This window comes from Mobula birostris, chromosome 1 (assembly GCF_030028105.1).
Source record: "Mobula birostris isolate sMobBir1 chromosome 1, sMobBir1.hap1, whole genome shotgun sequence".
NCBI lineage: Eukaryota > Metazoa > Chordata > Chondrichthyes > Myliobatiformes > Myliobatidae > Mobula > Mobula birostris.
Window position 1 is genome coordinate 204,620,656 of NC_092370.1, and position 14,855 is coordinate 204,635,510.

The following is a 14,855-nucleotide window of genomic DNA, read 5'->3' on the forward strand; positions in this document are numbered from 1 at the left end:
GAATAGCAAACAGTCCATTGCATAGAGCTTCAATTAATTTACTAACCATCTAATTGTTTCTGAACTCTTCTCAAGTCTTTAAAAATAGAAGAGATTTCCTAGAATAGAAAAGAGTCAGGTTAACAATCAGAAGATAATTTGTTAATAAAAAAGATTTCACAATGATATAATTGTATTAAGGTTTGGGTAATAACATTATTTTTAGAAGATTGCTCATTGTTATAAGTACAAAAGATTCTGCAAATGCTGGAAATCCAAAAGTAACAAACTCGAAATGCTGGAGAAATGCAGCAGGTCAGGCAGCATCCATGGAAAGGAATAAAAAGTTGACATTTCAGGTGCAAGATACTTCATCACAAATTCCTCCAGCATTTTGTATGTGTCATTGTTATAAACGTATTTATTTACTGACATATACAGACAATTTTTTTTTAGGCATCCGTTCGTCTCATGAGACCATGGATTTGAGCCTTTGAAGGTTTCCAGGGGCGCAGACCTGGGCAAGGTTGTATGGAAGACCAGCAGTTGCCCATGCTGCAAGTCTCCACGCCACCGATGTTGTCCAAGGGAAGGGCATTAGGACCCATACAGCTTGGCACCGGTGTCGTCACAGAGCAATGTGTGATTAAGTGCCTTGCTCAAGGACACACACGCTACCCCAGCCAAGGTCGAACTAGTGACCTTCAAATCACTAGACGAACGCCTTAACCACTTGGCCACATGCCAACACACAGACAATATATAATATCAGAATATCATTGTATGAATAACTATTATTAACGCAAACAACAGGAATTCTGCAGATGCTGGAAATTCAAGCAACACACATCAAAGTTGCTGGTGAACGCAGCAGGCCAGGCAGCATCTCTAGGAAGAGGTACAGTCGACCCTTAGGGTCTCGGCCTGAAACGTCGACTGTACCTCTTCCTAGAGATGCTGCCTGGCCTGCTGCATTCACCAGCAACTTTGATGTGTGTAACTATTATTAACGTACTGTTTCTCTGCTCTTCAATGTTCAAAGTAAATTAATTACCAAAGTACATACATGTCACCATATACACCCCTGATATTTATTTTAGTGGGCATACACAGTAAATCCAAGAAACACAATAGAATCAATACAGGTCAGACAAACAATGTGCAAAAGGCAACAAACTGTGTAAATACAAAGAAAAGTAAATAAATGAATAAGCAAGCAATAAATATTGAGAACTTGAGATGAAGAGTCCTTCAAAGCAAGTTCATAGGTTGTGGGAATAGGTCAGTGATGGGGCAAGTGAAGTTATCTCCTCTGGTTCAAGAGCATGATGGCTGAGGGCTAATAACTGTTCCTGAACCTGGTGTTATGGGTCCTGAGGCTCCTGACCCATCTTCCTGATGACAGCAAATTTTCTAATCGTTTAGCAACTTTTGCCTTTTTCAATGTATTCATACCTACATTCAATTAATACTAGCTTTTCACTATGCAATATTAAGATATCCTTGATGGGTCATTGACTAAAATAGCAAAAGAATGAATTTCACAATGCAGAATAGTTTGAACGATGCCTAGTAGGAATGTTAGGCAAGGAAACAGAGCTTGGGGGTTGGGGGTGGGGGGTGGGTGGGAGATGCTAGTTGAGAAAATGATCTATTTCAACTATGATGGCATTCTGACATTCACTATTTAGCTCAAATAAATTGGAAATAAAAGAGAATAAAACCTCACCACAAAATGAGGTTGGAACCTGGTATATGATGAGGCTAGCATCACTGACAGGAAGCAAGACCCTGCTTCAGCCATTCCTTTTAAGTAGTTCAAAAGTGTTGAAAAGAAATAAGCAATATTTTAAACAGAAAGGTTACCCTGTTTGATGTTTTGAGAATTGGTACTTCATTTTCAGAGTTTATTTTGGCCTCAATCTCTTCCCAATTTCTGTCTTTATTTTGGAACAGAATTCTAAAAAGAAAAACAAATACTTTTTTAGAAAAGTATCATTTAAAAGATTTAAGACTGACATTAAATATATCAATACACTATTAAAACTTCACAAACCACACTTGCACAATAGCTCCAAGGTAAGTCAGTTCTAAAAATTATGTCATAATGTAAAGAAATTTAAACTTTTTTTTCCTGAAATGGCATAAAATCAGAATTTCAGACAAGATCTCCCTGTCAATGACTGCAATGACAAAACAAACAATGGGTTTACCTCTACACTATTACCCATATTACGTTGCAACAGATGTCAGATTTCACAACCCAAAATTATAAATTATGTAAAGAAAATGAGAACATTTGTCAGCTTTCATTTGGCCAGTGAGGAATTCCTGAGGGAATGACTAAAATCTGACAGCTTGCATGTTTATCTGTGTTTTGAGTATCATAAAACACTACAATAGCTTCAACTGAGACAGAGTTCAATTGAGTTTTTGTTCTTTAGGAGTTGTCTCAAATAAGCAGCTACCCTGATTAACCAATAGCCCAATTAACCGAAATCCAGTGTCTATGTTTTAGGAGCTATCGTATCATAGCCTTGTTATCAACTATGAAAAATAACTGATGGACAACCAGTGGTTACTGCTTTGTAGATGTCTCCCTTTTCACAATTTCCCTTAACATCTTAGATGTATGCAGGAAAAAAATAACATACTAGTGAACCATACAGGCAGTACAGTAATGAATATTTCACCCAGGTGTATCTCAATATTGCCTACAAAAGAATTATGTTTTGACATCTCAACATGCAGTCGTTTGGACTATGATAATCCAGAAACAAATAACTGAATACGTTAATATTGATTTCATAAATTATACATCAAAATGCTACAGATTTGCTCACTTTATTTTTGCTGCAGTCTGTTCCATATTTTCTCGTATAAACTGTGACAGCTGGGAAACTGAATTCCACATCAGATTATCCAGAATGACCTAAAATGGAACACATGTTTGTAACATTTTTGCCTTAAAAATTAAATATTCAATAATATTCAAATAATTGAAAGAGAAAATATTGCAGTTATCATGAATCCTACAGCAGTTTTGGCTTGAGATGGATTTTGTTTTCCTGGAATAGCTAATAGAAAGTGCAGTGCAATTTATAAAATATCTAACAAAATGGTATAAGTACAGATTTAACTGTAAATGAAAAGCCTTGGCTGTAACTGAATGTATGCAAATAACTTAAAAGAATGGCCCCGGCTTTCCAATAAGAGATATATAAAACACTCAGTATTGACCACGGTGAAAGCTCCCACAAAGATCGAGTAATCTGTTATGAGAACTCCGTTGTGACCCTTGCAAAAGTTTTAAGATCCCCAGGGTATTTTACAGCGGGATTACTTTTATGTACCTTAAATCTATGGCAGTTGAATTAATTCATTTTGATACCGTTGAAGAAAGCTACAAAGGCTGGCGTAGAGGTGAATTACTAATAAAAGTGAATTTCCATTTTAATTTAACTGACTTTGAAATCTGTTACCAGTCTCATAAGATTTTACCATCATTATCTCTACAAAATCTGGGTTTAGTATGTATACTGTTTCTTTAGATGTTTTTCAAACTTGATATATCCTCTGGGGGATGTGAGTTGGAGGAACTCTAGTACATTATAGTAAGTTAGTTCCAAATTATGTAAATAGTTTGAGTACCTCTGTGCAGCATGATATATCCCAAAAGCTTTGCCAAGCCAGATTACTGAAGAGTAACCCTTTATGCAATGCAAAGACCAACACAACTGGTAAATGCAATGTTTATTTTTCTCATTAACAAACCTTTGGGGTGTATGTGTCAATGAACAATGCCAAGGTTTCATCTGGAACTCAGAAGACCATCAGCTATACAATAATTTTCAAGTGGCACATACAACCAGAGCACTTCCTTGGTCAGAGTGGAATGATTACTTCCTCATCTCTTTACTCCTTCACATCACTCCACAACAAGCAGCAACACTGCAGCACAAGAAAACTGTGCTTTAATACTTAAAATTCATCTGATTCTGCCAAATTGCCCAACAAAAACATCTGGAAACTCTAAAGAATTTTTTTGGAAGATCATGGAAATAACTCAAGTCCTCCAAGTTGTCCGAAAGTAGTTAACTTTTTTTTTAAAAAAAATATAGTTTTGTGGATTTATCCACCAGTCACAAATTTAAGTTCTCTTTTTACATCCTTCTTAATTCTTCCACTAGATAATTGTTAAAGCAATATTGGTTCTTTCAGAACTATATATTCACAACACTTCTCAGTTTGATAAAGGTGGCATTAAATAGTTTGTCTTCAAAATACAAGACGTTTTAATTTTTTGGATAAGCAGTTTGAAAATAAATTATTTCAGGCTTATTTTGTTTCTTTAATTGCTGTAATAAAACTAACCAGTTTAGGTTTGAAAAAAATATTTTAAGATTTGGGAATGCAACTTCAGACTTGAAGAAAATTAAAATTTAGACATTTAAATCAGAATAGTTGAAGCATACTGCATACATAAGCAAATTCTATGACATAAGCTTCCTTGTAATTTGAGGGAATTAAAACAAATGTACAAATAACTAATTCTATATAAAAATGCAGAATTAGATAGGAAAACAATTCTTATGTAATTAATGACATTCCACAACATTAATCACATCTTTGACATTAGTAATTAGAAATGTAACATAAGATATTAGTGTTATTAACATTTGGTGCAGCTTGAATAAAGTTACCTCATTGGAAAGTGATCGCATTGTCGGCGATGTTGCTTACATAATTCTCTGCCATGTAAAATAAAACCACACGCAACAATAACCTGGTCATGACTACAATCATGTCATGTTATACACTTCAGAATTTTAGGTCTCAAATGGCTTAAAGGAAATAGCCATCCAAGTCAATTTGCAACCCAAGGATATGCCACTGCAGATGGACACTGCCTATACAATTATTATGGAGACCTCAAAGAATCAAAATAATAAGTTATTTTATCAGAAAAGTAATAATCTTATTATAGTGAAAACTGACCAGCTTGTGATGAAGAGAGGAAGTCCTATAGGTTTTAAATCACAAGCTGCTGGCCATTTTTGCCATTCTGAACTTGTCACAATTCCGTATTAATTCTTTAACAAAATTTTAAGATTGGTAACTATCAGAGCAGGTAGCTTTAAAAGATATAACTCCCATTCAAACTCACATCCAGAAAGTTCCAATATACTCATTTCTTCAGGTTGCAAATTGTTTTACAGTTATTTCTAATTATTTCAGCTTCTTTTACTTTTTAATTTCACCCCTTTTGCCTTTGCTAGTTTTTTTTAATGTACCCAATGATACTGAATTCATGCATTGTAAATTTCCCAATCCTTGAATTTCATTGCATCTGGAGATAGACACTGAGTTCTGTTGTTCATCAAGACCCTGTATGATTGTCAGCTCATGCTCCAAGCAAGTTTCATAGTTGTTTTATAAGACTTTCGATTCTGAACGGAGTTCAAGGCTAATATCTAACCTAGGTATTGAAGCCCACTCTGTCTGCTTGCCATAGATGTTCCAAGTGACAGAAATCTGAATACCCTTAATCATGGCAATCATTAGCTCACAAATGGTAGCTGTACCTAATTTGAGATTTATTGAAATGTGACTACCATTGGTACAGAAAATGTTGTAAAGTAAAATGCTAGCAGCTAACCATACTACACCTGGCTTAGTGCACATAACAGAGATATTTTGGTCCTTAGCCCAGTAATTAAACTTAATATGTGTTAAATTACATATTCCATATTTAATTTTGTGGTATGAAGTTAGTGCTGTTTTAATGGACCAATAGTTTGGTAACTGTTTTAGTGCAGTTACATTGATGTCTGTTTTATTATTACATAGCTATAACATCTATATCTATGGCTTTCAAATGCCATCATTTCTAATGACAAGGACATGACCACTGATGTTGTCTATAAAGTCATCAATTTGCATTTCATAATGCACCATGTTAAAACTCATGGGAGAAAAAGTGAAAACTAGCAACATGGATTCAGAGTTAGTAATGGATATTGTTATAATTGGCTGTTTTTCAGACTGAAGGGAGTTATAGTGATCTCCTGGGGATCTCTGCCATTCTTAATATATTTTATTAACTTAGAATTGGAGAGAAAAATTATACCGTTTCAAATTTTTGGGATAATATATAGCATGGAAATTTCAGAACAGGTACCAAGAGACCCAAGACAATGAAATATGCAGAACACTAGAAGACTTTCAAAGCAGAAAAGCATGATGTGATATATTTTGCTCTGGTTACTGTCTGCAATGAGGAGGGACAATACCAAGCAAGTGGTACATTATCAAAAGGTATGCAACAACAAAACCCAAGTATAATTGCACTCAAATTTTGAAGGTGGCTAGACAGATAACAAAGCAGTTAAGTAAGTATGTTTGTTTTATTTGTTTACATTCCTGGCAAGGCAACCATTAATATCCATCCTTAATTGTCCTTAAACTGAGTGCCTTTTAGATGGCAATGAAGGAAGTGAGGAGGATAGTCTTATATATAGAACAGTAATAATCAGCTGGTAAAATGGGCAGAACAATAGCAGATAGAATTTAATCCCAGCAAGTGTGAGGTGATATTTTCTGGAAAGTCTAAGTAAAAACTGAATGTTAGGAGCCTAGGGTGTATTAAAGAATAGAGGGACCTGAGCATAAAAATTCACAGGACAGCAAATAGATATGGTGCTGAAGCCAACATGTGGAATGTTGGCCTTCATTAGCTAGGGCACAGAATATAAAAGCATGCAGGCCTTTATTAAACTTTGACTAAGTCACACTTGAAAATATTCTGTGCAGATCTAACCACCACACTACAGGAAGATTGTGATTGCATCAGAGAGGGAATAGTGCAGATTAACCAGGATACTGCCTGGAATGGGATATTTTAGTTGAGGAGAGATAGATAGGCAGAATTTGTTTTCCTTGGAGTTGAAAAGGCTGAAGGCACAACCTGATGGAGGCATACAATATTATGAAGAATGGATGAATGATGTAAACAAAATAATATTTGGAAATCTTTTCTCATCAACACAGTGTTTTCAACCCAAAGTCTAAAGTTAAGGAAGGTGGTTCATCACCGTCTTGACATAAATTGGAAATGGAGCATAAGCCAGTATCATCCACATCTTATGTAAGAATTACAAATGAAACTTTTTCCAATGACTAAAGAATGAATAACCAGAGGGTATCAGTTTAAGGTACTATAATCTCAAAAGGACCCTACAGAACATGAAACGTTATCTTTTTTCCCTCAACAGTATTCAGAATCAGGAAAGGACTACAGAATGATAAGAATATTCCATTGTAAAATTAACCAGTATTAAAAAAAAAGATAAATATTTTGAGGAAAGGAAATCGACTGGATATACGGGAAGAACCAATTACTCTATAAATAAAGAGTGGTTGCAGATCTAATGGATTGAATGGTCATGTTCTGCACTGCATCATTCTGATTCTATGATACAATTCTGTACTAATTAAATCAGTTTTTTAGATGTTTGAATCGTGACTATTCTCTTTCATAATTATCTGCCTATCTCAATAAAATGTGTTGTTGATGGTTTATAAAGCAATTCCACACAAAACATCTTGCAATGACACATTGACATCATAAACAATATACATAAATTTACAGTCTTACAAATTTATCAGTCACTACAACAGTTGATATAAAATGATGCACCAACACAGTTGAAAATAAAAGCAACTCATGGTATTTCTTAAATATAAAGAAAGCATTGACAACCTCTTCTCTGTTCCAGGTTCTTCTTTTTGAATCTGGATCTTTGCTATCATTCATATTTTGATCCAAATCTTTTCTAATTCCCGAAGATTCTGGAGGAACCTTCTGGAAGTTCAGACTTGCTTCAGGAATGTGCTGCACCAACTAAAAAAATGTGTAAAGTGTATTTAAAATCGTGGTTTAACAATGTGTTTTTTTCAGTGATTAAGCAAATATGAAATCACATCTTTTAAAATGAAAGATGGAAACTAAATGATGCACTTGTGAGTTACGGGATGTCTTTGATGATGACTTTGAAATCTGGGTCAATGAAAAAGGAAGTGAGATATAACAACATATTATTTAATTGTAACTACTCTCAAATATTTGCAATAAATAGATTTGAATGAAATGGAGTTGTTTCAAAAGCTTGCCTTGTCCAAGTAAACAGATTGACAATAAAGGAGATGTAAGATTGTTGTAATGGAAAAGTTTCAACAGTTAAAGAAAAAAATACATTTTTAAATAAAGTTATCAATCTGGTTGCACACAATCAGGAATAATATGAAACACTCATCACATCCCCCTTTCCAAATTCCACACAAGTACTAAAAATATGTATTATTCCTACAAATACTTCATTGCAAATAAACAATAATGATCAAAGTATTTCTAATCCAGATGTCTTTCTAGAATGCAGGTTCAACTTATCTGCATTAACTAATTGGCTTTCAAATTAGAAAAAAAAACAGGACTTCCACAGTGTCTATTTGTGGTATCTGTACTTGTTTGCTTCTTTATGATTAAATTTAAAGACTCTGTAAAGTCAAAAAAATTACTTTAAAGGGAAGTAAAACTGATCATTTCTAATATTTAAACCGAATCAGCTTTCTGATCTTCACTTTCCTATCATCAACTTAAAATGAATTAGTGACTTTTATCCCTGAATATATTTTAATATACTTACATGAACCTTTACAAGATCACACTGGAAGTTTCTTAAACTTGTGACCTTACCTCTTCCCTGGCTGAAATTGTAGAGCTAAGGGTAGATGTAGGTGGTAATGAACTTAAAGAATCTCCATCTCCTGCCACATCATGAATCTCTCTAGCAAGGATTGCCAGATCTTTAGCTAAATCTTGGCTGAGTCTGAAACATAGATTGATATTCATCACTTACAAAAGGTTTAAGTAGATACATGTGAGACTCAATTAAAACTATTAGGAATAAAAACAAATTACATTGAAACAAGTATACTTTCATAATCTGCTAATATAGATTTTAAATGTGTCAAAGTAACTCTTACATGATAATAAGTTAACTCTTGAGTGTACTCATATCACAACCATTTTCAACCAGTTGCCAGGGAGAATATTCCCTTGAACTGAGTTCCAATATTAATACCATTACATTCAATAGCACTTTTGCCAGTCAAAGATGTGAGCCTAGTTTCATGTGACTTGCAAATCCGACTTGAGTATAATGGATTTGCTTTTAGTAATGTAAGCAGTGGGAGCTGGCTCTCAATGTTCCTTTTGCAGAATTCAGCCACATGATGAACATAATATCACTCTAACAGCTAGGACTTCTCAGTTGTTCTAAAACTTGTAATGTTCCAGCATAACTGAAATCTGGAAACACTAGAACAGATTTTATGTCCATGTGTTTCTGTATTAAAACTGTTACTTGTATGTCTGTAGTAGGTTTGAGATTCAAGGAAAATGGATACAGAGACAAGCTTTATGATAATAGGCATGGTGATTGACCTAACTTGTTCAACCTTCCTCTGTAACTTAGGAGATGAAACCCAGGCAACATTTTAGTAAATCTCCTCTGTACTCTATCAATTTTATTGACATCTTTCCTATAATTTGGTGACCAGAACTGTACACAATACTCCACATTTGGCCTTACCAATGCCTTATACAATTTCAACATTACATCCCAACTCCTATACTCAATGTTCTGATTAATAAAGGCCAGCATACCAAAAGCTTTCTTCACCCCCCTATCCACATGAGATTCATCTTCAGGGAACTATGCACCATTATTCCTAGATCCCTCTGTTCTACTGCATTCTTCAATGCCCTACCATTTACCATGTATGTCCTATTTTGATTAGACCTACCAAAATGTAGCACCTCACCTTTTTCAGCATTAAACTCCATCTGCCATCTTTCAGCCACTGTTCTAACTGGCCTAAATCTCTCTGCAAGCTTTGAAAACCTACTTCATTATCCACAATGCCACCTATCTTAGTCTCACCTGCATACTTCCTAATCCAATTTACCACCCCATCATCTGGACGATTAATATATATGACAAACAAATTTAACAGATGGATTAACAGCAACAACATGGACAAGCTGTAGGCAGATCACAAGCCTATGATTTTTACTTCAAATGGTGTATGATACTATGTAGGGCAAAAGAGAGAGAAATATATATCTAATTGGTGTACATAACCACAGATTTAGGTTTTAGGATCAATAGCATAAAGCAAAATTGACAATACCTTGCAATTTCTGCACTGTGGGTAGTCCAGTTTTCATAAGGATCATCAACATCGTTCATATTTTGTCTTGCTCTTCCTGAATGGGAAGACTGGGCTCTGTTGCTGTGGGTAGCTGTTGAGGCATGTAAGCGGTTGTGTTTAGGAGAAGTGTGATTTGAGTTATACTCCTCCTCTGAAGTAGAAGTGTAATCTGATGTTTGCTGTCTCCATCTTGAGTCTTGTAAAATAATTAGTTTTAAACAAAGAGAAAGGTGGTAAAAGAACAAAGGCAAAAGATAGAACAACCCAAGATTTTAAATGACATTCACAATTCTTACAAATGGAGATTATTCAGAAGTTTAGAGCAGAGGTTGTGATGGTATTGGTTCACTATTTGCAAAGCCCTGAACTTAAAAAGAGATGTTAAATCCTACCTGATATATACTTTGTATGTATCTATGGGTACCTTCATTAAATGGAGGTTATACTGTACCGACCTACTCTTCAGGGACTAGCTTACTTCCCTGTCTAGCTGCCAATACCCACTATTTGAGTGGTGGGTTTCCTCTCCCTACCAAGGAGGAGACACTTCCAGCTAATGAAGTAATTTAAACACAGCTTATTTTATTTTTAAATTATACATGTTTAAATTTAGACGAATACTCTTTAAGCACATATTTAAAACCCATAGAGCATTTCTGATTTATAAAAGATTTATAAATTACAAAAGATTTATAAACTACAAAGGATTTCTAAACGCAGTTAAATTTTTTACGAACTAAGAGTGAGTTGTCTGTCGCAAAAAGCCAAGGTTGAGGGATGAATTCTAGATTTTCACTCTTTCATTCTCCTTGTCATTCCTAGCAATCCCTAGTGCTTTCTAACATTTATATTGTTTTGCTGCTGGTTGACATTATTTGCCTGTGATGTTTTTCAGATACCTTTGTTGGGACAAAGTAATTCACACAGATGGTCTAAATGCTTCTAAGGAGAGCTCCCAGACACCCAAAATTAAATGCTGTGAAGGCTGACTCTATGTGTGTACAGATATCCCAACTATTGACTGATTGATCAGCTATGCCTGTGACCCATACTTGAAGTGCTAAGTGACAAAATCAGTCTGCTCTGCAAGCTACCTTGAACTGATTCACGATGGTGCAGATAACTTAGCTAGTGTTGCCTGGTTTGATGGAGGCTAATTAGCATAAACTCATTGTCTTACGTTGATTAAACATGGGCCTACATTACCTCAGTGTTTACTTGTTTACTACAGCTACGTCCACACTATGCCGGATAATTTTGAAAATGCCAGTTTCGAGTAAAAGCGACAGGCGTCCACACTAAGCGTTTTTCAAAACATCTCTGTCCACATTAGGCGGATATTTGGGCGAATCTCCTCCTACTGGGCATGCGCAGGACACACAGAAAACAAGCGAAGAGGAATCGGTATACTTAGTGCGCGTTTGTCCAGTTACAGAGTAGAAAAATTTAAAAGGAATTGCTCTTGGCTCTCGCGCAAGAGGACTTAAAACTTAAAAAAAATCAAATACTGGAGCGTATGGAGGCAACGGACAGCGAGTTTACAGACAGTATGACCCAGCTGACGATGAACATTGAAAAACTCACTAACTCTGTTGCATTAATAAAGCACCTTGTTAAATGTATAAAACGTCTGCATCAGTGTTATCTTGTATTTCCATACAATGTTACATTAGGCTGTTATACATCTATTGTCAGAGAAGTACTTGCATAAATAGGTGAACCACCTTCATACAATCAAGGACAGAAAACAGGGCGAAGTGAATATACTTATTTATTCAGTAAGCTATGGGTCAAAGTATTTGGTGAGTACATTTCTAACCCTTCTGGCTTCAGTCTAGTCCGTCTGTTCTGAAATTGTTAGGTGGTGGCGTTCAAGAAAACAATGAACATCTGTTCTGGCACGTCATGACAGCGTTTTTAAATAGTCAAAAAAGCCCACTTTACAATTTAACTCTCACGCCGTTCACACCGACCGCGCATTATAACAGCTTGTGCAGTACCAAGCAGAAGCAGAAAAAAGCATTGTTGTTGTGGTGTTGTCATGACAATGTTTTTAAATCTCTCCGTTTACCCCGTACACACTATGCCGGATATTTGGTGTTTTCAGATTTATTCACTCTGGAGAGTGTTTTCAAAGATCTCCGTTTTCGGAGGCTGAAAACGTCGGCTCAGTGTGGACAGGAGGGCAAAACAAAGAGAAAAAGCTTTGTTTTCAAAATTATCCGGTGTAGTGTGGACGTACCCTACAAGTAGCTGAGCAAGGAACATTGGTTAGAAGTTTAACTTTGTCACAAACAAAGACTTTGTCAGAGACTCCTGGATAGGTACATGGAGCTTAGAAAAATAGAGGGCTATGGGTAACCCTAGGTAATTTCTAAAGTAATTACATGTTCAGCACAGCATTGTGGGCTGAAGGGCCTGTATTGTGCTGTACGTTTTCTATGTTTCTATGTTCTAAACAACTCTGACACTTTGGAAAGGTCATACTGCAGTGCTAGAAAGCTGAGGTTAGCAATAAGCCTTTTGAACCCTGGGAAGTGAATTTACATACATCAGATATGGGCATTTTTTTTAAACAATTACGCCTCTATTTAAAAACATTTTCCCATTTAGAAAAATGACATTAGCAATGCTGTTTCAACAATCTCAATAATGTGAAGAATTCCTTGGCTTTGGAAAGGAAACTCTTGTACAGTTTCTGTTATTTCTAAGCATGGAAATAGCAAACTACAACCAGTGATGGCCCAAAGAGACCCAAGTTTAGGTATCAATTGTACACAGCTGAAGTACAAAGAGAGTAAAAAGCACTAATAGAATATTGCAATTTCAACAATACAACAAGGAAGCAAAAGTGAATACATTTGCTACACAAAGCTCTGAGGAATGCATCTCAGAAAAATTATATTAGCATTGGAAGGAATGTATCATCAGAATGTCACCAGGTTATCAAGAGCGTGCTATAGAAAGATTACATAAATTAGTTTATACTCTTTAGAATTTATGGAGTGATTCGATTAGGGTTTTAAGGATTTTGAAAGAAACTGATAGAGTAGATAGGCTGAGTAGCTGAAACCCCTATTCCTGGAGAGTCAGGCTAGAATGAGGGAACACATCTTTAAACAACAAATTACCAAAAATTGCAGATATGTAATCTTTGATCTGAAATATTAACTTTTTCTTGCCTGACCAGCTGAGAGCTTCTGACATAACTCTAAAGGCAGAGCAAAATCATTAAAGGTAGGAAACATCTCTTCCAAGTACAAAAAAAAATGTGTAACTACTTCCCACTGGAAACAACACATGCCAGCAATGGCAGGTGGCTGTTTTCTACTAAGAAGTTATGTTTGAATTTTCATCCATAATGCAACCAGGCAGTGCATTCCAAACCCTAACTGTTTGTTGTACAAAAAAAATCTCCTTATGTCATCTCAGGTTGTTTTGCCAATTATTTTAAATCTGTGTCATCTTTGAAGTGGCACCATTGAACTTCCTCTAAACTAACACTACCTTAAACAGGACAACTTCAGCTTTTTTATTGCATTCGGAATGTTAAATTCTGACCTGGTGAGCCAATCTACTTCTTCTGTTTTACCATCTCTTTTACAATCGCACCTTTCTTAAACTGGGACTTAATACTTCAGATGAGGCACAGCCTATACGTTTTTAAAAAATGATCACAGTTAACTTTCTTGCTAAAGTCTCAGCTCTGTTGTGTTTTATTAAACACACCTATCACCTACTTTATACACAAACACTCCCAGACATCAAAATCAATACTAATGCTATTAGGACATACACTTGAGCATAATATATAGCCATAGATTGATTGGTATTATTAGGGGTTTAAATGCTATGTGGTAAATACCGTAGTGCTGCTACTGTAGGGTGCCACGGTAGTGTAGCAGTTAGCACAATGTTATTATAGATCAGGGCAACAGAGTTTGGAGCTCAAACCCAGAATCCTTTGAAAGGAGTCTCTATATGTCCTCCCTGTGGAATGTATGGATTTTTCCCTAGGTGATCCACTTTCCTCTCATAGTCCAAAGGTATACCAGGTAAGTCAACTAGTCATTGTAAATTGTCCCATGATCGGGTCAGGGTTAAATTGAGGTTGCCGGGGGTTGATGGGGGGCACAGCACCAAGTGCCAGAAGGGCCTATTTCACGCTACATCTCTAAATTAAAAAAAATATTAATGTGAATATAATGTTTTAAACATCTAACTAGCAATCTAGGCCAGCAAAGTGAACACTTAAGTCAGTCATAAATATATGAACTTTTGAAGCACAAAACCCAAGTTTTAATCTCCATCTGTAAGAACTTGATTATAAAATAGCTAGAGAACTTATCAGAGATTAGTAGATGAAAAATAAAACATAACTTCATCATGTTGAAAAATAAAACATAACCTTATAAGTATTTCATTATGAGTTTTTTTAAGTAAGAGAATACCATGACTTGCCACCAAAGTATGTTATTAAACCCAGTGATGGTTAATCTGATTTTGTTAGTATTTCAGAGTTAATAAGATTAGACCTTAAAATATGAAATAAAAACTTAAGCCTTAACAAGATATAAGTTAATGTTAGAGCTTTTACTGTT

The 14,855-nt window shown here is 35.4% G+C and overlaps 1 protein-coding gene across 4 annotated transcripts in view; it reads right to left on the bottom strand.

The window, feature by feature from the left end:
• cep170ba (centrosomal protein 170Ba) overlaps positions 1 to 14,855 on the bottom strand; it is a 62,842-nt gene that overhangs the window by 5,711 nt on the left and 42,276 nt on the right. For 2 of the 4 annotated variants that reach the window (XM_072269495.1, XM_072269487.1), the window contains exons 14-19: positions 10,234 to 10,450; positions 8,735 to 8,867; positions 7,742 to 7,882; positions 2,823 to 2,911; positions 1,846 to 1,939; positions 47 to 98 (exon numbers count right to left, since the gene is read on the bottom strand). In XM_072269495.1, the coding sequence (XP_072125596.1) occupies positions 47 to 98; positions 1,846 to 1,939; positions 2,823 to 2,911; positions 7,742 to 7,882; positions 8,735 to 8,867; positions 10,234 to 10,450 (726 nt within the window). The remainder of the gene's footprint in view (positions 1 to 46; positions 99 to 1,845; positions 1,940 to 2,822; positions 2,912 to 7,741; positions 7,883 to 8,734; positions 8,868 to 10,233; positions 10,451 to 14,855) is intronic. The other 2 variants (XM_072269500.1, XM_072269508.1) reach the window with 2 other exon arrangements.